We start from the raw sequence: 23512 nt of genomic DNA on the forward strand, positions 1-23512 counted from the left end.
TGCTGGTCACGGTGGCAATACACACCGCAGGCTGCCATTGGAGACAGGCTGCCTGGTAAACATACATCTTTTTTAGCAATGCTTCCAATTTCTTATCCATTGGATCTTTAAAAGAACAACTATCCTCTATGGGAATAGTAGTCCTCTTAGCTAAAGTGGAGATCGCTCCTTCTACTTTAGGAACCGTCTGCCACGACTCCTTAATTGAATCCGCTATAGGAAACATCTTCTTGAAAATAGGAGATGCACTCCCGTGCAATAATCTCTGTAGCACGGTCTAGTACTGGAAAAACCTCCACCGCGGAAGGAACATCAAAATACTTGTTCAGCTTACTAGATTTTTTAGGGTTGACTACGACAGTCATATCGGAGCCATCCAAAGTAGCCAAGACCTCCTTAAGTAATAAGCGAAGATGTTTTAGCTTAAAGTGAAGGTAAAGTTGGCACGATTAGATTATTGTATATGTAAATACTTAAAAAAATAATGTTAGTTTAATTCATCAATTTTTTTAATTTCATATATTTACTTACTTATCGCCTGTTTTATCTCTATTTCTTATCGTTTCCCAAACAACCCGTTTTTTTTTGTTGTTTTTTTTTGTCCGGTCACGTTCTTGCATCAGCCAATAGTAAGTCCGGCCGTTAGGCGGCCGTCATTTTACGTCACAGCATTCCTTGACGTTCTGCGCATGCGTTGGCATTACTTCCTCTCCCTTCCAAGCCGAGCTCGCTCCAGTTTAGCGCATGCGCAATTTAGATATGTTAAAGTAAATATTGATTACGTCGTCTTGAGAGAGAAATTTGAAACAGTATCTGTGGCTGCAATACTTTTTGATACATCTCTAACAAGCGCTGCAATTTCTTCTGTTTATATCGTAAGTAAGTGAATATTTTTATCGTTGGAAAATTGATTATACGGCCAAGTGTGCACATGCGCAAATTATCCAGCAAGCGAGAACACGCTTTTGAACTACGTATAGAGCGGGTGGGACCGCTCTGTACGTAAGAGTGTGAATAACCAGGAACTAAATTGAGGGAGGAGTAAAGAACGGCCGAGTTGGTAAATAAAAATAGTTCATAATACAATAAGATATTCCAATATTCAAAAAAAAATTAGCGATCATACTATATAGTATATGACTAATATAATAAAGCTACAAAAAACCTATAACTTTACCTTCACTTTAAATCTGAAGGATACAACTTCAGTATCAGCAGAAGGAATTACACCATTTGATTTCACCCTCAGACGCTACCGACGTGTCTTCTTCCTCAGACGTTTGAGAAAGGACAACCTGGGTAGCCACAATTTGATCAGAAACCTTAGAGGAAATGCAGGGCACTGCATGTGGAGACTGAAAAGGTTGGGATGCTTGAGGAGAAAGCTGCAGCATATCTGCTACAGGAGACATCTGAACAGCATTCTCCTGGGCTAATGGTGGCTCATGATCAAACATCCTCTCTCTATAACTTAACGTTCTCTGAATGCATGAGGAACAAAAAGGAACTGGAGGTTCCACCTGAGCATCAAAACAAAACTGGCAAGCGACAGTTTGTAAAGCCTCTTTATCCATCTTAACAACAATGATGATGATAAAATAAGCGTTTTTATTTCAAAGTACTGTGACTTGTTTAGGCGTTAGTAACAAAAAAACACAATAGCCCTAGGCAACCTAAACACCTCAACAGCTTTACTGAGGTGCCTACCTGTCCTGCAGTCTTAGAAGTCACTTCCCTTAACAGATTAACTGATCCGGACCTGCGAACGGCAGCGCAATGAACAGATACACCGGAGCAGCCGACAACTGCGTCACCACTCCGCAGCTGGTGTCCAAACAGTCGACTAAAAGCACCCCAAAGGAGAGACAGCTACCCTGTACAATGACCTTCCCCTTTATGCACGGAGCGGTCCTGGTGGGTAAAAGTCTAACTGCCTTTAACGACTTGCGCTAAGGAAAGCATTTATGTAAAATAAAAAATGTAGAATCCGTATGTAAAACGGAACTAACTGAGCCACCAATTATAACCTTGCTCCACACAGTGCCCGCAACACTGCCAAATTAACCCCTGACATGAAGGTTAAATAAAAACGTCCCATTGAGTTAAAACAGCCCTTAGTTGTTAAAAGTGCCAGAATTCTCCTTATAAAGAAAAAAATGGCACTTACCAGAAGAAATGCTGTCTGGCAGCAGGACAGCTCACCTGGTTTGAGAGGGTGCAGCACTTCACATGGACCTGTAAATTAAGAAAGAAAAGGAGTACTCAGGCTTTCTGATTAGGGCAGTAACAACCTTGGGAAAACGCAGTGAGGATTGTACCCCACAAGTTCCCAAGTGCTCAAAAGCCACCACTGCCCTACTGAAGAGACTGACGTGGATTAAGGCTAGACCCCAGAAAAGATCAGAGTAAATCTACTCTGCTTTAAAAATACAATCTTGATTGAAGAAAACATCTTATCGGACACCTAAAACTTCACCTCCTCCTTGCATTACAGGCAAAGAGAATGACTGGGGGATTGTGGGTAGAGATGATACTTATCAGCTTTGCTGTGGTGCTCTTTGCCTCCTCATGCTGGCCAGGAGCAATATTCCCAACAGTAATTGGTGATGGTCCGTGGACTCACTGTGTCATTAGAAAGAAAGTGTAGGGTGGATCATTTGCACATGTGCAGACTGGGGTAGCTTGCACACTTGTATTCCCTTAAGGTGGTTTAGCACTAATTCAACTTGGTTACTATCGCAAGATTGATGCAAAATGGATAATCCATATTTTAAAAGAAGGTGACACCATAGAAGTTTAGGGAGGGAGGGAAGGAAAAGTAAACAAAAGCTTGCATAAATTGCCTAAAAGTATTAACCCAAGTGTAATGGAGTTTAAAAACCATTTTGTCTGAATGATTCAAGATGATCCTTTCTAGACAGAGGAGAGAGATACTGAACCTGCAGGTCATGTGGCTGAGAGCTGAAAGGGGTAAAGATGATCCTTTCTATAGACGAGATGTTGGGAGGGTCTATAAGCAGTGCAGAGGCTGCAGTACTAATGGGATACAGGTGTCTGATGTTAGTTAAAAGTAAGTCAGCAGCCTTGCTCTCAGGTTACCACAGACAGAGGAGAGAGATACTAAACCTGCAGGTCATGTGGCTGAGAGCTGAAAGGGGTAAAGATGACCCTTTCTATAGGCAAGATGCTGGGAAAGTCTTTAAGCAGTGCAGAGACTGCAGTACTAATGGGATACAGGTGTCTGATGTTAAACGTAAGTCAGCAGCCTTGCTCCTCAGGTTACCACAGACAGGGGGAGAGGGGGGGAGAGAGAGAGAGAGAGAGAGAGAGGGGGGGGGGGGGGGGAGAGAGAGAGAGGGGGAGAGAGAGAGAGAGACAGAGAGAGAGAGAGAGACAGAGACAGAAACAGAGACAGAAACAGAGACAGAGACAGAGAGAGACACACAGAGAGACACAGAGAGACACAGAGACACTGAACCTGCAGGTCATGTGGCTAAGAGCTAGAAGCTGCCTGGTAAGAAAAAGAAAAATGCTTACCTGATAAATTTATTTCTTTTTTGACACGATAAATCCACAGATTATCTTAATTACTAATGGGATATTCACCGCTTGGTCAGCAGGAGGCGGCAAAGAGCACCACAGCAAAGCTGTTAAATAGCTCCTCCCTTCCCTCCTACTCCAGTCATTCGACCAAAGTTAAGGAAAGAAAGGAAAAACCAAGGTGCAGAGGTGTCTGAAGTTTATAATAACCAACAACCTGTCTACATGAACAGGGCAGGCCGTGGAGTCATTGTGTCAAAAAAGAAATACATTTATCAGGTAAGCATCAATTTTCTTTTCTTTTTTAAGACACGATGAGCCCACGGATCATCTAATTACTAATGGGATCCAATAGCCAAGCTAGAGTACACAGATAACACGGGATGGACAAGACAGGGAACCTAAACGGAAGGCACAACTGCTTGAAGAACCTTTCTCCCAAAAGCGGCCTCAGCCGAGGCAAAAGTGTTAAATTTGTAAAATTTTGAAAAAGTGTGAAGAGAGGACCAAGTTGCAGCCTTGCAAATCTGTTCTACAGAAGCTTCATTTTTGAATGCCCATGAGGAAGCAACAGCCCTCGTGGAATGAGCCGTAACCCTCTCGGGAGGCTGCTGTCCAGCAGTCTCATATGCAAAACGTATGATACTCTTCAGTCAAAAAGAAAGAGAAGTATCCGTAGCTTTCTGTCCCTTACGTTTTCCTGAGAAAATCACAAAGAAGACGACTGACGAAAGTCCTTAGTCGCCTGCAGGTAAAACTTTAAAGCACGGACAACGTTTAAATTGTGCAGAAGTCGTTCTTTCTGAGAAGAAGGATTAGGACACAAAGAATGAACAACAATCTCCTGATTAATGTTCCGATCAGAATCAACCTTAGGAAGAAATCCTAATTTAGTACGTAAAACTACCTTATCTGAATCGAAAATAAGGTAAGGAGATTCGTACTGCAATGCCGAGAGCTCTGACACTCTACGAGCAGAAGAAAAAGCAACAAGAAATAAAACTTTCCAAGATAACAACTTAATATCTAAGGAATGCATAGGCTCAAACGGAGCCCCTTGAAGAACTTTGAGAACTAAATTAAGACTCCATGGAGGAGTAACTGGTTTGAACACAGGCCTGATCCTGACCAAGGCCTGACAAAATGATTGTACATCTGGGACATCCACCAGACGTTTGTGCAACAAAATAGATAAGGTTGAGATTTGACCCTTTAGGGAACTCGTCGATAAACCTTTCTCCAAACCCTCTTGGAGAAAAGACAAAATTCTAGGAATCCTAACTCTACTCCATGAGTAGCCCTTGGACTCACACCAATAGAGATATTTACGCCAAATCTTAGGTAAATCCTTCTAGTTACAGGCTTACGAGCCTGAATCATGGTCTCTATGACCGAGTCAGAAAACCCCCGCTTGGATAAAATTAAGCATTCAATCTCCAAGTAGTCAGCTTCAGAGAAACTAGATTTGGGTGAAGGAAGGGCACCTGAATCAGAAGGTCCTTCCTCAACGGGAGTCTCCAAGGTGGCAGAGATGCCATCTCCACCAGATATGCATACCAAATCCTGCGAGGCCAGGCCGGTGCTATTTGGATCACCGAAGCCCTCTCCTGTTTGATTCGAGAAATTACCCGAGGAAGAAGAGCAAAACGGAGGAAATAGGTATGCTAGACTGAAGGTCCAAGGGACTACCAGAGCATCTATCAGTTCTGACTGGGGGTCCCTGGACCTCGACCCGTATCTCGGGAGCTTGGCATTCTGACGAAATGCCATGACATCCAATTCCGGCTGACCCCACTTGAGAATCAGGTCAGAGAACACTTCCGGATGGAGTTCCCACTCCCCCGGATGAAATGTCTGCCTGCTCAGGAAGTCTGCCTCCCAGCTATCCACCCCTGGGATTTGGATCGCCGACAGACAGCAAGAATGGGCCTCTGCCCACTGAATTATCTTGGTTACCTCTGTCATCGCTAAGGAACTCCTCGTTCCTCCCTGATGATTGACGTAAGCCACTGAAGTTATGTTGTCCGATTGGAACCTGATAAACTGGACCGTGGCTAACTGAGACCAGGCCAGAAGAGCACTGTAGATCGCTCTCAGTTCCAGAATGTTGATAGGAAGAACAGACTCTATGTCCAAACTCCCTGAACTTTTAGGGAACCCCAGACTGCTCCCCACCCCAGAAGGCTGGCGTCTGATGTCACAATCACCCAAGATGGTCTGCGAAAGCAGGTTCCCTGGGAGAGATGATCCAGAGACAACCACGATTGAAGAGTCCCTTGTCTCCTGTTCCAGAGTTATTCGAGGAGACAAGTCTGCATAATCTTCGTTCCATTGCCTGAGCATGCTTAACTGCAGAGGTCTGAGATGGAAGCGAGCAAACGGGATGATGTCCATTGCCGCCACCATCAGCCCGATAAACTCCATGCACTGAGCCACTGACGGCCGAGGAGTGGACTGAAGAGCTAGACAAGTATCGATAATCTTTGATTTCCTGACTTCTGTCAGAAAAATTTTCATAGACAGGGAATCTATAATGGTTCCCAAGGTGTCTGGAACTAGGGAACTCTTTTCCAAATTTACCTTCCACCCGTGAGTTCTCAGGAAAGATAACACTATGTCGGTGTGGGATCTTGCTTGTTGAAAAGATGGCGCCTGGACTAGAATGTCGTCCAGATAAGGCGCCACCCCAATGTGCCGTGGCTGAAGTACCCCAGAACCTTTGTGAAAATTCTGGGGGTAGTGGCCAGGCCGAAAAACTTTTGAACTCTAGTTTGTATCCCTGGGACACAATCTCTATTGCCCAGGGATCCTGAACATCCTGAACCCAAACCTGAGCGAAGAAGGAAAGTCTGCCCCCTACAAGATCCGGTCTCGGATCGGGGGCATGCCCTTCATGCTGTCTTGGATTCAATAGCAGTCTTCTTGGATTGCTTTTCCTTAGTCCAAGACTGGTTAGGTCTCCATGCAGGTTTGGATTGTTCCTGCTTAGAGGAGGAAGAGGAAGAATTTCCTTTGAAATTTCGAAAAATTACTCTGTCATCCTTTCTGTTTGTTTCTCTTATCTTGAAGGAGAAGATGACCCTTACCTCCTGTGAGAGAGATAATTTCCGATATACCAGGTCCAAACAAGGTCTTGCCCTTGTAAGGAATAGCCAGAAGCTTAGACTTGGAGGAAACATCTGCAGACCAAGGTTTTAACCATAAAGCTCTGCGGGCTAGAATAGAGAAACCCGAAATCTTAGCTCCCAGTTTAATTATTTGAAGGGAAGAGTCCGTAATAAAGGCATTAGCAAGCTTCAGAGGCTTTATCCTGTCTTGGATCTCCTCCAAGGAAGTCTCAGTCCTGAAAGACTCAGACAGTGCATCAAACCAATATGCCGTCGCACTAGTGACGGTAGCCATGCACGCAGCTGGCTGCCATTGCAGACCCTGAAGAACATAAATCTTCTTAAGTAGACTCTCTAACCATAAGCCCTTTATGTAGTGTAATGATACATAGTAAAGTGCTTATCTCCCAGCCCCAGTGCCTGCTAAACGCTGTCTAGTTCTCTCAGACTCTTCATTGTCCCCTAATAAAGAGACTTATACCATAAGCCCTTTATGTAGTGTAATGATACATAGTAAAGTGCCTGATCCATAAACCCTTTATGTAGTGTAATGAAATATAGTAAAGTGCTCCTTTTCCTCTGTGTCTCCCAGGAAAATAACATAGCACTAACCTCATATGTCTGCCTGACAGCAAAGGCAGACCACCAGGTTTGAGGGGTTTTCAGGGTTAAGGCAGCAATAATATATGGGAGGCGCAGTGAGAATTATGTCCCACAAGTTCCCATTGCTCTAAAGCCACCAAAGCTCTACTGAAGAGACTGATATGGACTACGACTACACCCCAGGACAAAGCAGCACAATCTTGTACTACTTTAAAAATAAAAAACTCTTGATTGAAGTATCGAATCTAACACCTAACTTTACGTAGGCAAAGAGAATGACTGGGGTGGGAGGGAAGGGAGGAGCTATTTAACAGCTCTGCTGTGGTGCTCTTTGCCGCCTCCTGCTGACCAGGAGGTGAATATCCCATTAGTAAAGGGACACTGAAACCAATTTTTTTTCTTTCACGATTCCGATAGAGCATGCAATTTTAATCCACTTTCTAATTTACTCCAATTATCATTTTTTCTTCATTCTCTTAATATCTTTATTTGAAAAGCAAGAATATAAGTTTAACCCCTTGAGTGCTAATGACGGCTCTGAGCCGTCACAGAGTTTCCGACTCTGGTGCTAATGACGGCTCAGAGCCGTCACTAGCACTCTCCCAACTTGAAGGAGATCTGGGGGCTCCCACCCGCTCCTACCACGGCGATCGGTGCTGCATAATGAAAGGCATCGCCGGGGCTTCCGTTTTGCGTGGTGACGTCACGCACAATAAACGTGATGACGTCACCGCGCAACTTTATTTAACATTAACAATGTTAAATATAGGAGCAGGGGGCATGCTGCTTAGAAGCCTGTATCTCAGGCATCTAAGCTGCTACAGACCCCCAAGACCCACCGTTGGAAAGGTAAATAAATAAAAAAAAAATATTTTTAAAAATATTAAAAATAAAAAACCCTTTAAGAAAACCTTAGCACCCAGGTGGGAAAGTGCTTACTACTCAAAGGGTTAAAAACAGGCCCATTTTTGGTTCATAACCTGGGTTGTTCTTGCTGATTGGACAGCACCAATAAAAAAGGGGTTGTCCAGGGTCTGAAACAAAAAATGGCTGGCTCCTTAGCTTAGATGCCTTTTTTTTTTTCCAAATAAAAAAAGCAAGAGAACAAAGAAAAAATATTAATAATAGGAGTAAATTAGAAAGTTGCTTAAAATTGCATGCTGTATCTGAATCATGAAAGGAAAAAAATGGCTTTAGGGTCCCTTAATTAAGATGATCCGTGGACTCATCGTGTCTTAAAAAAGAAACATGTCTTTATCTGTCTGACACTTAAGTATTATACTTGTTAGTTTATGTTAAAGTTTTTAAATATCGTCTTTATTTATTGCATTGTTTAGGGCTCTGAATGAAAGGGAACTGAGGAAAATTACAAAAATTACAAATAAAAGGAATTTTGATTCACTTAAAACTGTCGTGTCCTTTTGAAATAAACCCAGCAGTGGCACACGATCACACCAATTCTCCCTTGTACAACAGAAGGCTGCAACATAAATAATGTATATTGCAATAATAAAACATTTTATGAGTGGTTGAAATGTCAAGTGTAATAGTCCTTTGGCACTCAGAGCTGATTTGTGACGTTTCACCTAGAACACTGGACTCATAAGGAAATGACTTCTATACTAACACTAGTACATGCCAAAGCCGTGAGCTTGACGGGACACAAAAGTCAGTTTTGTCCCAGTCTGAAACGGACTTAAATACTGCAATAATAACATCCGATAACAGTGCAAAGAGAAAATGTTCTAAGTAAAGCGGAGGACTTGGGCTGGCTTTTAGGGTCCGCTATTACTCGGAGATATATAAAAACCCTAGTGCAATCTGCTCTAACACACAAATCCTCCTGAGGATGTATACGCCATTTGTGCTCGCACTATATGGCATCACAATGACAAAAAAGCATCTCGTTAAATGTGCAAGAAGCCATCACTGGTGACATAAGTTACACATCTCTCATGTCTATCATCAAATGACTCACGTTTCAGCAGTGACACCTTTCCCCTTGCTACTGGTCTGTGACAAGGACGACTCCTTTCCTTGGCTCCTCTGCTGAGCTGCTCGACCTCTCCTCTTCCTTTTTGCTACATATGCTGGCGATTTCGTTGATACCCTTTTGCAGGCAACACTTTTCTTTCTACACCTACGGAAGCAATGCAGACTTTAGAAGGGCTGTGGTACTGCACAGGGCCAAACCTTATGGTTCCATAAAACTATATTTGATCTATTAATGAAGAAATCAGACTGTAGGAGCCCTGGCTGCCAGTTTCTGCCAATTAACGTTACTACTGGGTTGTCACCTTTTTGGGGGCCTGTAGTCAGAGTCACCAGAGCTGGACGGATCACGAGATGATGAAAGCAGGGAAGGAGAGGAGGAGCTGGTGAAAAACTGCCTGCGGTCTGCCGGTGATAGCCAGGGCTGGAACTGGACCTTCCGCACAGGAATCAGACGGGAGTACGTGTTCATGACAGCCGCTTTACTTCCTGTGCGCCTTCCCGACATAACTGAGGAGAGAGGGGAATAAATTAGTAGGTGCTGGGGGAGGGGATTGATGATTGTGTAGAACAGAAGACAAAGCAAAAATCCCTTTTTAATTGTTCTTAAGCTTTATCCTCTCTCAATAGAAACCTTATTGCGTTATGAGCATAAGCACATGCCAGCGTATCCACGCATTATGTAAAATCTTGTGTGCCAGCCTCATTGCCAGCGTATCCGCGCATTGTGTAAAATCTTGTGTGCCAGCCTCATTGCCAGCGTATCCGCGCATTATGTAAAATCTTGTGTGCCAGCCTCATTGCCAGCGTATCCGCGCATTATGTAAAATCTTGTGTGCCAGCCTCATTGCCAGCGTATCCGCGCATTATGTAAAATCTTGTGTGCCAGCCTCATTGCCAGCGTATCCGCGCATTATGTAAAATCTTGTGTGCCAGCCTCATTGCCAGCGTATCCACGCATTATGTAAAATCTTGTGTGCCAGCCTCCTTGCCAGCGTATCCGCGCATTATGTAAAATCTTGTGTGCCAGCCTCATTGCCAGCGTATCCACGCATTATGTAAAATCTTGTGTGCCAGCCTCATTGCCAGCGTATCCGCGCATTATGTAAAATCTTGTGTGCCAGCCTCATTGCCAGCGTATCCGCGCATTATGTAAAATCTTGTGTGCCAGCCTCATTGCCAGCGTATCCGCGCATTATCTAAAATCTTGTGTGCCAGCCTCATTGCCAGCGTATCCGCGCATTATGTAAAATCTTGTGTGCCAGCCTCATTGCCAGCGTATCCGCGCATTATGTAAAATCTTGTGTGCCAGCCTCATTGCCAGCGTATCCGCGCATTATGTAAAATCTTGTGTGCCAGCCTCATTGCCAGCGTATCCGCGCATTATGTAAAATCTTGTGTGCCAGCCTCATTGCCAGCGTATCCGCGCATTATGTAAAATCTTGTGTGCCAGCCTCATTGCCAGCGTATCCGCGCATTATATAAAATCTTGTGTGCCAGCCTCAGTGCCAGCGTATCCACGCATTATGTAAAATCTTGTGTGCCAGCCTCATTGCCAGCGTATCCGCACATTATGTAAAATCTTGTGTGCCAGCCTCATTGCCAGCGTATCCGCGCATTATGTAAAATCTTGTGTGCCAGCCTCATTGCCAGCGTATCCACGCATTATGTAAAATCTTGTGTGCCAGCCTCATTGCCAGCGTATCCGCGCATTATGTAAAATCTTGTGTGCCAGCCTCATTGCCAGCGTATCCGCGCATTATGTAAAATCTTGTGTGCCAGCCTCATTGCCAGCGTATCCGCGCATTATGTAAAATCTTGTGTGCCAGCCTCATTGCCAGCGTATCCGCGCATTGTGTAAAATCTTGTGTGCCAGCCTCATTGCCAGCGTATCCGCGCATTATGTAAAATCTTGTGTGCCAGCCTCATTGCCAGCGTATCCGCGCATTGTGTAAAATCTTGTGTGCCAGCCTCATTGCCAGCGTATCCGCGCATTATGTAAAATATTGTGTGCCAGCCTCATTGCCAGCGTATCCGCGCATTATGTAAAATCTTGTGTGCCAGCCTCATTGCCAGAGTATCCGCGCATTGTGTAAAATCTTGTGTGCCAGCCTCAATGCCAGCGTATCCGCGCATTATGTAAAATCTTGTGTGCCAGCCTCATTGCCAGCGAATCCACGCATTATGTAAAATCTTGTGTGCCAGCCTCATTGCCAGCGTATCCGCGCATTGTGTAAAATCTTGTGTGCCAGCCTCATTGCCAGCGTATCCGCGCATTATGTAAAATCTTGTGTGCCAGCCTCATTGCCAGCGTATCCGCGCATTATGTAAAATCTTGTGTGCCAGCCTCATTGCCAGCGTATCCGCGCATTATGTAAAATCTTGTGTGCCAGCCTCATTGCCAGCGTATCCGCGCATTATGTAAAATCTTGTGTGCCAGCCTCAATGCCAGCGTATCCGCGCATTATGTAAAATCTTGTGTGCCAGCCTCATTGCCAGCGTATCCGCGCATTATGTAAAATCTTGTGTGCCAGCCTCATTGCCAGCGTATCCGCGCATTATGTAAAATCTTGTGTGCCAGCCTCATTGCCAGCGTATCCGCGCATTATGTAAAATCTTGTGTGCCAGCCTCATTGCCAGCGTATCCGCGCATTATGTAAAATCTTGTGTGCCAGCCTCATTGCCAGCGTATCCGCGCATTATGTAAAATCTTGTGTGCCAGCCTCATTGCCAGCGTATCCGCGCATTGTGTAAAATCTTGTGTGCCAGCCTCAATGCCAGCGTATCCGCGCATTATGTAAAATCTTGTGTGCCAGCCTCATTGCCAGCGTATCCGCGCATTGTGTAAAATCTTGTGTGCCAGCCTCATTGCCAGCGTATCCACGCATTATGTAAAATATTGTGTGCCAGCCTCATTGCCAGCGTATCCGCGCATTGTGTAAAATCTTGTGTGCCAGCCTCATTGCCAGAGTATCCGCGCATTGTGTAAAATCTTGTGTGCCAGCCTCAATGCCAGCGTATCCGCGCATTATGTAAAATCTTGTGTGCCAGCCTCATTGCCAGTGTATCCGCGCATTATGTAAAATCTTGTGTGCCAGCCTCATTGCCAGCGTATCCGCGCATTATGTAAAATCTTGTGTGCCAGCCTCATTGCCAGCGTATCCGCGCATTATGTAAAATCTTGTGTGCCAGCCTCATTGCCAGCGTATCCGCGCATTATGTAAAATCTTGTGTGCCAGCCTCATTGCCAGCGTATCCGCGCATTGTGTAAAATCTTGTGTGCCAGCCTCATTGCCAGCGTATCCGCGCATTGTGTAAAATCTTGTGTGCCAGCCTCAATGCCAGCGAATCCGCGCATTGTGTAAAATCTTGTGTGCCAGCCTCATTGCCAGCGTATTCGCGCATTATGTAAAATCTTGTGTGCCAGCCTCAGTGCCAGAGTATTCGCGCATTATGTAAAATCTTGTGTGCCAGCCTCATTGCCAGCGTATCCGCGCATTGTGTAAAATCTTGTGTGCCAGCCTCATTGCCAGCGTATCCGCGCATTATGTAAAATCTTGTGTGCCAGCCTCATTGCCAGCGTATCCGCGCATTATGTAAAATCTTGTGTGCCAGCCTCATTGCCAGCGTATCCGCGCATTATGTAAAATCTTGTGTGCCAGCCTCATTGCCAGCGTATCCGCGCATTATGTAAAATCTTGTGTGCCAGCCTCATTGCCAGCGTATCCGCGCATTATGTAAAATCTTGTGTGCCAGCCTCATTGCCAGCGTATCCGCGCATTATGTAAAATCTTGTGTGCCAGCCTCATTGCCAGCGTATCCGCGCATTATGTAAAATCTTGTGTGCCAGCCTCATTGCCAGCGTATCCGCGCATTGTGTAAAATCTTGTGTGCCAGCCTCATTGCCAGCGTATCCGCGCATTATGTAAAATCTTGTGTGCCAGCCTCATTGCCAGCGTATCCGCGCATTATGTAAAATCTTGTGTGCCAGCCTCATTGCCAGCGTATCCGCGCATTATGTAAAATATTGTGTGCCAGCCTCATTGCCAGCGTATCCGCGCATTATGTAAAATATTGTGTGCCAGCCTCATTGCCAGCGTATCCGCGCATTGTGTAAAATCTTGTGTGCCAGCCTCATTGCCAGCGTATCCGCGCATTGTGTAAAATCTTGTGTGCCAGCCTCATTGCCAGCGTATCCGCGCATTGTGTAAAATCTTGTGTGCCAGCCTCATTGCCAGCGTATCCGCGCATTATGTAAAATCTTGTGTGCCAGCCTCATTGCCAGCGTATCCGCGCATTGTGTAAAATCTTGTGTGCCAGCCTCATTGCCAGCGTATCCGCGCATTGTGTAAAATCTTGTGTGCCAGCCTCATTGCCAGCGTATCCGCGCATTATGTAAAATCTTGTGTGCCAGCCTCATTGCCAGCGTATCCGCGCATTATGTAAAATCTTGTGTGCCAGCCTCATTGCCAGCGTATCCGCGCATTATGTAAAATATTGTGTGCCAGCCTCATTGCCAGCGTATCCGCGCATTGTGTAAAATCTTGTGTGCCAGCCTCATTGCCAGCGTATCCGCGCATTATGTAAAATCTTGTGTGCCAGCCTCATTGCCAGCGTATCCGCGCATTATGTAAAATCTTGTGTGCCAGCCTCAGTGCCAGCGTATCCACGCATTATGTAAAATCTTGTGTGCCAGCCTCATTGCCAGCGTATCCGCGCATTATGTAAAATCTTGTGTGCCAGCCTCATTGCCAGCGTATCCGCGCATTATGTAAAATCTTGTGTGCCCAGCCTCATTGCCAGCGTATCCACGCATTATGTAAAATCTTGTGTGCCAGCCTCAGTGCCAGCGTATCCGCGCATTATGTAAAATCTTGTGTGCAGCCTCATTGCCAGCGTATCCACGCATTATGTAAAATCTTGTGTGCCAGCCTCATTGCCAGCGTATCCGCGCATTATGTAAAATCTTGTGTGCCAGCCTCATTGCCAGCGTATCCGCGCATTATCTAAAATCTTGTGTGCCAGCCTCATTGCCAGCGTATCCGCGCATTATGTAAAATCTTGTGTGCCAGCCTCATTGCCAGCGTATCCGCGCATTATGTAAAATCTTGTGTGCCAGCCTCATTGCCAGCGTATCCGCGCATTATGTAAAATCTTGTGTGCCAGCCTCATTGCCAGCGTATCCGCGCATTGTGTAAAATCTTGTGTGCCAGCCTCATTGCCAGCGTATCCGCGCATTGTGTAAAATCTTGTGTGCCAGCCTCATTGCCAGCGTATCCGCGCATTATGTAAAATCTTGTGTGCCAGCCTCATTGCCAGCGTATCCGCGCATTATGTAAAATCTTGTGTGCCAGCCTCATTGCCAGCGTATTCGCGCATTATGTAAAATCTTGTGTGCCAGCCTCATTGCCAGCGTATCCGCGCATTATGTAAAATCTTGTGTGCCAGCCTCATTGCCAGCGTATCCGCGCATTATGTAAAATCTTGTGTGCCAGCCTCATTGCCAGCGTATCCGCGCATTATGTAAAATCTTGTGTGCCAGCCTCAGTGCCAGCGTATCCACGCATTATGTAAAATATTGTGTGCCAGCCTCATTGACAGCGTATCCGCGCATTGTGTAAAATCTTGTGTGCCAGCCTCATTGCCAGCGTATCCACGCATTATGTAAAATCTTGTGTGCCAGCCTCATTGCCAGCGTATCCGCGCATTATGTAAAATCTTGTGTGCCAGCCTCATTGCCAGCGTATCCGCGCATTATGTAAAATCTTGTGTGCCAGCCTCATTGCCAGCGTATCCGCGCATTATGTAAAATCTTGTGTGCCAGCCTCATTGCCAGCATATCCGCGCATTATGTAAAATCTTGTGTGCCAGCCTCATTGCCAGCGTATTCGGGCATTGTGTAAAATCTTGTGTGCCAGCCTCATTGCCAGCGTATCCGCGCATTATATAAAATCTTGTGTGCCAGCCTCATTGCCAGCGTATCCGCGCATTATGTAAAATCTTGTGTGCCAGCCTCATTGTCAGCGTATCCGCGCATTGTGTAAAATCTTGTGTGCCAGCTTACTTACAAGCGTATCAGTGCATTGTGTAAAATCTTGTGTGCCAGCCTCATTGCCAGCGTATCCGCGCAGTATATAAAATCTTGTGTGCCAGCTTACTTACAAGCGTATCCGCGCATTATGTAAAATCTTGTGTGCCAGCCTCATTGTCAGCGTATCCGCGCATTATGTAAAATCTTGTGTGCCAGCCTCATTGCCAGCGTATCCGCGCATTATGTAAAATCTTGTGTGCCAGCTTACTTACAAGCGTATCCGCGCATTATGTAAAATCTTGTGTGCCAGCCTCATTGTCAGCGTATCCGCGCATTATGTAAAATCTTGTGTGCCAGCCTCATTGCCAGCGTATCCGTGCATTATGTAAAATCTTGTGTGCCAGCCTCATTGCCAGCGTATCCGCGCATTATGTAAAATCTTGTGTGCCAGCCTCATTGCCAGCGTATTCGGGCATTGTGTAAAATCTTGTGTGCCAGCCTCATTGCCAGCGTATCCGCGCATTATATAAAATCTTGTGTGCCAGCCTCATTGCCAGCGTATCCGCGCATTATGTAAAATCTTGTGTGCCAGCCTCATTGCCAGCGTATCCGCGCATTGTGTAAAATCTTGTGTGCCTGCCTCATTGCCAGCGTATCCGCGCATTGTGTAAAATCTTGTGTGCCAGCTTACTTACAAGCGTATCCGCGCATTATGTAAAATCTCTTGTGCCAGCCTCATTGCCAGCGTATCCGCGCATTATGTAAAATCTTGTGTGCCAGCCTCATTGCCAGCGTATCCGCGCATTATGTAAAATCTTGTGTGCCAGCTTACTTACAAGCGTATCCGCGCTTTATGTAAAATCTTGTGTGCCAGCCTCATTGCCAGCGTATCCGCGCATTATGTAAAATCTTGTGTGCCAGCCTCATTGCCAGCGTATCCGCGCATTATGTAAAATCTTGTGTGCCAGCCTCAGTGCCAGCGTATTCGCGCATTATGTAAAATCTTGTGTGCCAGCCTCATTGCCAGCGTATTCGCGCATTATGTAAAATCTTGTGTGCCTGCCTCATTGCCAGCGTATCCGCACATTATGTAAAATATTGTGTGCCAGCCTCAGTGCCAGCGTATTCGCGCATTATGTAAAATCTTGTGTGCCAGCCTCAGTGCCAGCGTATCCGCGCATTATGTAAAATCTTGTGTGCCAGCCTCATTGCCAGCGTATCCGCGCATTATGTAAAATCTTGTGTGCCAGCCTCATTGCCAGCGTATCCGCGCATTATGTAAAATCTTGTGTGCCAGCCTCATTGCCAGCGTATCCGCGCATTATGTAAAATCTTGTGTGCCAGCCTCATTGCCAGCGTATCCACGCATTATGTAAAATATTGTGTGCCAGCCTCATTGCCAGCGTATCCGCGCATTATGTAAAATCTTGTGTGCCAGCCTCATTGCCAGCGTATCCACGCATTATGTAAAATCTTGTGTGCCAGCCTCATTGCCAGCGTATCCGCGCATTATGTAAAATCTTGTGTGCCAGCCTCATTGCCAGCGTATCCGCGCATTATGTAAAATCTTGTGTGCCAGCCTCATTGCCAGCGTATCCGCGCATTATGTAAAATCTTGTGTGCCAGCCTCAGTGCCAGCGTATTCGCGCATTATGTAAAATCTTGTGTGCCAGCCTCAGTGCCAGCGTATTCGCGCATTATGTAAAATCTTGTGTGCCAGCCTCATTGCCAGCGTATTCGCGCATTATGTAAAATCTTGTGTGCCTGCTTACCTACAAGCGTATCAGTGCATTATGTAAAATCAACTGGTAAGTAACAAGGCATGTGTATAAGCTTACCTATCAGTACGATACATGTAGGTATATGTAGCAGCTGACCTATGAGTACGTTACATGTAGGTATATGTAGCAGCTGACCTATCAGTACGTTACATGTAGGTATATGTAGCAGCTGACCTATCAGTACATTACATGTAGGCATGTGTATAAGCTTACCTATCAGTACGTTACATGTAGGTATATGTAGCAGCTGACCTATCAGTACGTTACATGTAGGTATATGTAGCAGCTGACCTATCAGTACGTTACATGTAGGTATATGTAGCAGCTGACCTATCAGTACGTTACATGTAGGTATATGTAGCAGCTGACCTATCAGTACGTTACATGTAGGTATATGTAGCAGCTGACCTATCAGTACGTTACATGTAGGCATATGTAGCAGCTGACCTATCAGTACGTTACATGTAGGTATATGTAGCAGCTGACCTATCAGTACGTTACATGTAGGTATATGTAGCAGCTGACCTATCAGTACGTTACATGTAGGTATATGTAGCAGCTGACCTATCAGTACGTTACATGTAGGTATATGTAGCAGCTGACCTATCAGTACGTTACATGTAGGCATGTGTATAAGCTTACCTATCAGTACGTTACATGTAGGTATATGTAGCAGCTGACCTATCAGTACGTTACATGTAGGCATATGTAGCAGCTGACCTATCAGTACGTTACATGTAGGCATATGTAGCAGCTGACCTATCAGTACGTTACATGTAGGTATATGTAGCAGCTGACCTATCAGTACGTTACATGTAGGTATATGTAGCAGCTTACCTATCAGTACGTTACATGTAGGTATATGTAGCAGCTGACCTATCAGTACGTTACATGTAGGTATATGTAGCAGCTGACCTATCAGTACGTTACATGTAGGTATATGTAGCAGCTGACCTATCAGTACGTTACATGTAGGTATATGTAGCAGCTGACCTATCAGTACGTTACATGTAGGCATATGTAGCAGCTGACCTATCAGTACGTTACATGTAGGTATATGTAGCAGCTGACCTATCAGTACGTTACATGTAGGTATATGTAGCAGCTGACCTATCAGTACGTTACATGTAGGTATATGTAGCAGCTGACCTATCAGTACGTTACATGTAGGTATATGTAGCAGCTGACCTATCAGTACGTTACATGTAGGTATATGTAGCAGCTGACCTATCAGTACGTTACATGTAGGTATATGTAGCAGCTGACCTATCAGTACGTTACATGTAGGTATATGTAGCAGCTGACCTATCAGTACGTTACATGTAGGTATATGTAGCAGCTGACCTATCAGTACGTTACATGTAGGTATATGTAGCAGCTGACCTATCAGTACGTTACATGTAGGCATATGTAGCAGCTGACCTATCAGTACAGTTACATGTAGGCATATGTAGCAGCTGACCTATCAGTACTTTACATGTAGGTATATGTAGCAGCTTACCTATCAGTACGTTACATGTAGGTATATGTAGCAGCTGACCTATCAGTACGTTACATGTAGGTATATGTAGCAGCTTACCTATCAGTACGTTACATGTAGGTATATGTAGCAGCTGACCTATCAGTACGTTACATGTAGGTATATGTAGCAGCTGACCTATCAGTACGTTACATGTAGGTATATGTAGCAAGCTGACCTATCAGTACGTTACATGTAGGTATATGTAGCAGCTGACCTATCAGTACGTTACATGTAGGTATATGTAGCAGCTGACCTATCAGTACGTTACATGTAGGTATATGTAGCAGCTGACCTATCAGTACGTTACATGTAGGTATATGTAGCAGCTGACCTATCAGTACGTTACATGTAGGTATATGTAGCAGCTGACCTATCAGTACGTTACATGTAGGCATATGTAGCAGCTGACCTATCAGTACGTTACATGTAGGTATATGTAGCAGCTTACCTATCAGTACGTTACATGTAGGTATATGTATCAGCTGACCTATCAGTACGTTACATGTAGGTATATGTAGCAGCTGACCTATCAGTACATTACATGTAGGTATATGTAGCAGCTGACCTATCAGTACGTTACATGTAGGCATATGTAGCAGCTGACCTATCAGTACGTTACATGTAGGTATATGTAGCAGCTTACCTATCAGTACGTTACATGTAGGTATATGTAGCAGCTGACCTATCAGTACGTTACATGTAGGTATATGTAGCAGCTTACCTATCAGTACGTTACATGTAGGTATATGTAGCACCTGACCTATCAGTACGTTACATGTAGGTATATGTAGCAGCTGACCTATCAGTACATTACATGTAGGTATATGTAGCAGCTTACCTATCAGTACGTTACATGTAGGCATGTGTATAAGCTGACCTATCAGTACGTTACATGTAGGTATATGTAGCAGCTGACCTATCAGTACGTTACATGTTGGTATATGTAGCAGCTGACCTATCAGTACGTTACATGTAGGTATATGTAGCAGCTGACCTATCAGTACGTTACATGTAGGCATGTGTATAAGCTTACCTATCAGTACGTTACATGTAGGTATATGTAGCAGCTGACCTATCAGTACGTTACATGTAGGTATATGTATCAGCTGACCTATCAGTACATTACATGTAGGTATATGTAGCAGCTGACCTATCAGTACGTTACATGTAGGTATATGTAGCAGCTGACCTATCAGTACATTACATGTAGGTATATGTAGCAGCTGACCTATCAGTACGTTACATGTAGGTATATGTAGCAGCTGACCTATCAGTACGTTACATGTAGGTATATGTAGCAGCTGACCTATCAGTACGTTACATGTAGGCATGTGTAGCAGCTTACCTATCAGTACGTTACATGTAGGCATATGTAGCCGCTGACCTATCAGTACGTTACATGTAGGTATATGTAGCAGCTGACCTATCAGTACGTTACATGTAGGTATATTGTAGCAGCTGACCTATCAGTACGTTACATGTAGGTATATGTAGCAGCTTACCTATCAGTACGTTACATGTAGGTATATGTAGCAGCTGACCTATCAGTACGTTACATGTAGGCATATGTAGCAGCTGACCAACTCAGTACGTTACATGTAGGTATATGTAGCAGCTGACCTATCAGTACAGTTACATGTAGGCATAGTGTAGCAGCTGACCTATCAGTACGTTACATGTAGGTATATGTAGCAGCTGACCTATCAGTACGTTACATGTAGGTATATGTAGCAGCTGACCTATCAGTACGTTACATGTAGGTATATGTAGCAGCTGACCTATCAGTACGTTACACTGTAGGTATATGTAGCAGCTGACCTATCAGTACGTTACATGTAGGTATATGTAGCAGCTGACCTATCAGTACATTACATGTAGGCATATGTAGCAGCTGACCTATCAGTACGTTACATGTAGGTATATGTAGCAGCTGACCTATCAGTACGTTACATGTAGGTATATGTAGCAGCTGACCTATCAGTACGTTACATGTAGGCATGATGTAGCAGCTGACCTATCAGTACGTTACATGTAGGCATATGTAGCAGCTGACCTATCAGTACGTTACATGTAGGTATATGTAGCAGCTGACCTATCAGTACGTTACATGTAGGTATATGTAGCAGCTGACCTATCAGTACGTTACATGTAGGTATATGTAGCAGCTGACCTATCAGTACGTTACATGTAGGTATATGTAGCAGCTGACCTATCAGTACGTTACATGTAGGCTTTTGTAGCAGCTGACCTATCAGTACGTTACATGTAGGCGTGTGTAGCAGCTGACCTATCAGTACGTTACATGTAGGTATATGTAGCAGCTGACCTATCAGTACGTTACATGTAGGTATATGTAGCAGCTGACCTATCAGTACGTTACATGTAGGTATATGTAGCAGCTGACCTATCAGTACGTTACATGTAGGTATATGTAGCAGCTGACCTATCAGTACGTTACATGTAGGCGTGTGTAGCAGCTGACCTATCAGTACGTTACATGTAGGCATATGTAGCAGCTGACCTATCAGTACGTTACATGTAGGTATATGTAGCAGCTGACCTATCAGTACGTTACATGTAGGTATATGTAGCAGCTGACCTATCAGTACGTTACATGTAGGTATATGTAGCAGCTGACCTATCAGTACGTTACATGTAGGCATATGTAGCAGCTGACCTATCAGTACGTTACATGTAGGCATATGTAGCAGCTGACCTATCAGTACATTACATGTAGGTATATGTAGCAGCTGACCTATCAGTAACGTTACATGTAGGGCTAGTGTAGCAGCTGCGACCTATCAGTACGTTACATGTAGGTATATGTAGCAGCTGACCTATCAGTACGTTACATGTAGGTATATGTAGCAGCTGACCTATCAGTACGTTACATGTAGGTATATGTAGCAGCTGACTCTATCAGTACATACATGTAGGTATATGTAGCAGCTGACCTAATCAGTACGTTACATGTAGGTATACTGGTAGCAGCTGACTCTACAGTACGTTACATGTAGCCATATGTAGCAGCTGACTATTCAGATGGCGTTACATGGAGGCATATGTAGCAGCTGACCATATCAGTACGGTTAACATGTAGGCATATTGTAGCAGCTGAACCTACTCAGTACGTTAACATGTAGGCATGGTGTAGCAGCAGACCGATCAGTAACGTTTACATGTAGGCATATGTAGCAGCTGACCTATCAGTACGTTACAATGTAGGTAATATGTAGCAGCTGACCTATCAGTACGTTACATGTAGGTATATGTAGCAGCTGACCTATCAGTACGTTACATGTTGGTATATGTAGCAGCTGACCTATCAGTACGTTACATGTAGGTATATGTAGCAGCTGACCTATCAGTACGTTACATGTAGGTATATGTAGCAGCTGACCTATCAGTACGTTACATGTAGGCATATGTAGCAGCTGACCTATCAGTACGTTACATGTAGGTATATGTAGCAGCTGACCTATCAGTACGTTACATGTAGGCATGTGTATAAGCTTACCTATCAGTACGTTACATGTAGGTATATGTAGCAGCTGACCTATCAGTACGTTACATGTAGGTATATGTAGCAGCTGACCTATCAGTACGTTACATGTAGGTATATGTAGCAGCTGACCTATCAGTACGTTACATGTAGGTATATGTAGCAGCTGACCTATCAGTACGTTACATGTAGGTATATGTAGCAGCTGACCTATCAGTACGTTACATGTAGGCATATGTAGCAGCTGACCTATCAGTACGTTACATGTAGGTATATGTAGCAGCTGACCTATCAGTACGTTACATGAGGTATATGTAGCAGCTGACCTATCAGTACGTTACATGTAGGCATATGTATCAGCTGACCTATCAGTACGTTACATGTAGGCCTGTGTAGCAGCTGACCTATCAGTACGTTACATGTAGGATATATGTAGCAGCTGACTATCAGTAGTTACATGTAGGTATATGTAGCAGCTGCCCTATCAGTACGTTACATGTAGGTATACTGTAGCAGCTGACCTATCAGTACGTTACATGTAGGTATATGTAGCAGCTGACCTATCAGTACGTTACATGTAGCGTATAAGTAGCAGCTGACCCTATCAGTACGTTACATGTAGGCTATATGTAGCACGCTGACCTATCAGTACGTTACATTGTAGGTATAATGTAGCAGCTGACCTATCAGTACGTTACATGTAGGTATATGTAGCAGCTGACCTATCAGTACGTTACATGTAGGTATATGTAGCAGCTGACCTATCAGTACGTTACATGTAGGTCTATGTAGCAGCTGACCTATCAGTACGTTACATGTAGGCTATATGTAGCAGCTGACCTATCAGTACGATTACATGTAGGTATATGTAGCAGCTGACCCTATCAGTACGTTACATGTAGGCCATATGTAGCAGCTGACCTATCAGTACGTACATGTAGGTATATGTAGCAGCTGACCTATCAGTACGTTACATGTAGGTATATGTAGCCAGCTGACCTATCAGTACGTTACATGTAGGTATATGTAGCAGCTGACCTATCAGTACCATTACATGTAGGTATATGTAGCAGCTGACCTATCAGTACGTTACATGTAGGCTATATGTAGCAGCTGACCTATCAGTACGTTACATGTAGGTATATGTAGCAGCTGACCTAATCAGTACGTTACATGTAGGTCATATGTAGCAGCTGACCTATCAGTACGTTACATGTAGGCATATGTAGCAGCTGACCTATCAGTACGTTTACATGTAGTGCATAAGTAGCAGCTGACCTATCAGTACGTTACATGTAGGCATGTGTATAAGCTTACCTATCAGTACGTTACATGTAGGTATATGTAGCAGCTGACCTATCCAGTACGTTACATGTAGGTATATTGTAGCAGCTGACCTATCAGTACGTTACATGTAGGTATATGTAGCAGCTT

General features: G+C 44.4%; 1 protein-coding gene across 1 annotated transcript in view; it reads right to left on the reverse strand.

Moving 5' to 3' along the window:
- LOC128659661 (uncharacterized) overlaps positions 1–23512 on the reverse strand; it is a 346545-nt gene that overhangs the window by 307265 nt on the left and 15768 nt on the right. Inside the window, exons 3-4 of the mRNA XM_053713230.1 lie at positions 9548–9752; positions 9229–9390 (exon numbers count right to left, since the gene is read on the reverse strand). Of these exons, the coding sequence (XP_053569205.1) occupies positions 9229–9390; positions 9548–9750 (365 nt within the window). The 5' untranslated portion in view covers positions 9751–9752. The remainder of the gene's footprint in view (positions 1–9228; positions 9391–9547; positions 9753–23512) is intronic.

Source organism: Bombina bombina, chromosome 5 (genome assembly GCF_027579735.1).
Source record: "Bombina bombina isolate aBomBom1 chromosome 5, aBomBom1.pri, whole genome shotgun sequence".
Taxonomy (NCBI): Eukaryota; Metazoa; Chordata; class Amphibia; order Anura; family Bombinatoridae; genus Bombina; species Bombina bombina.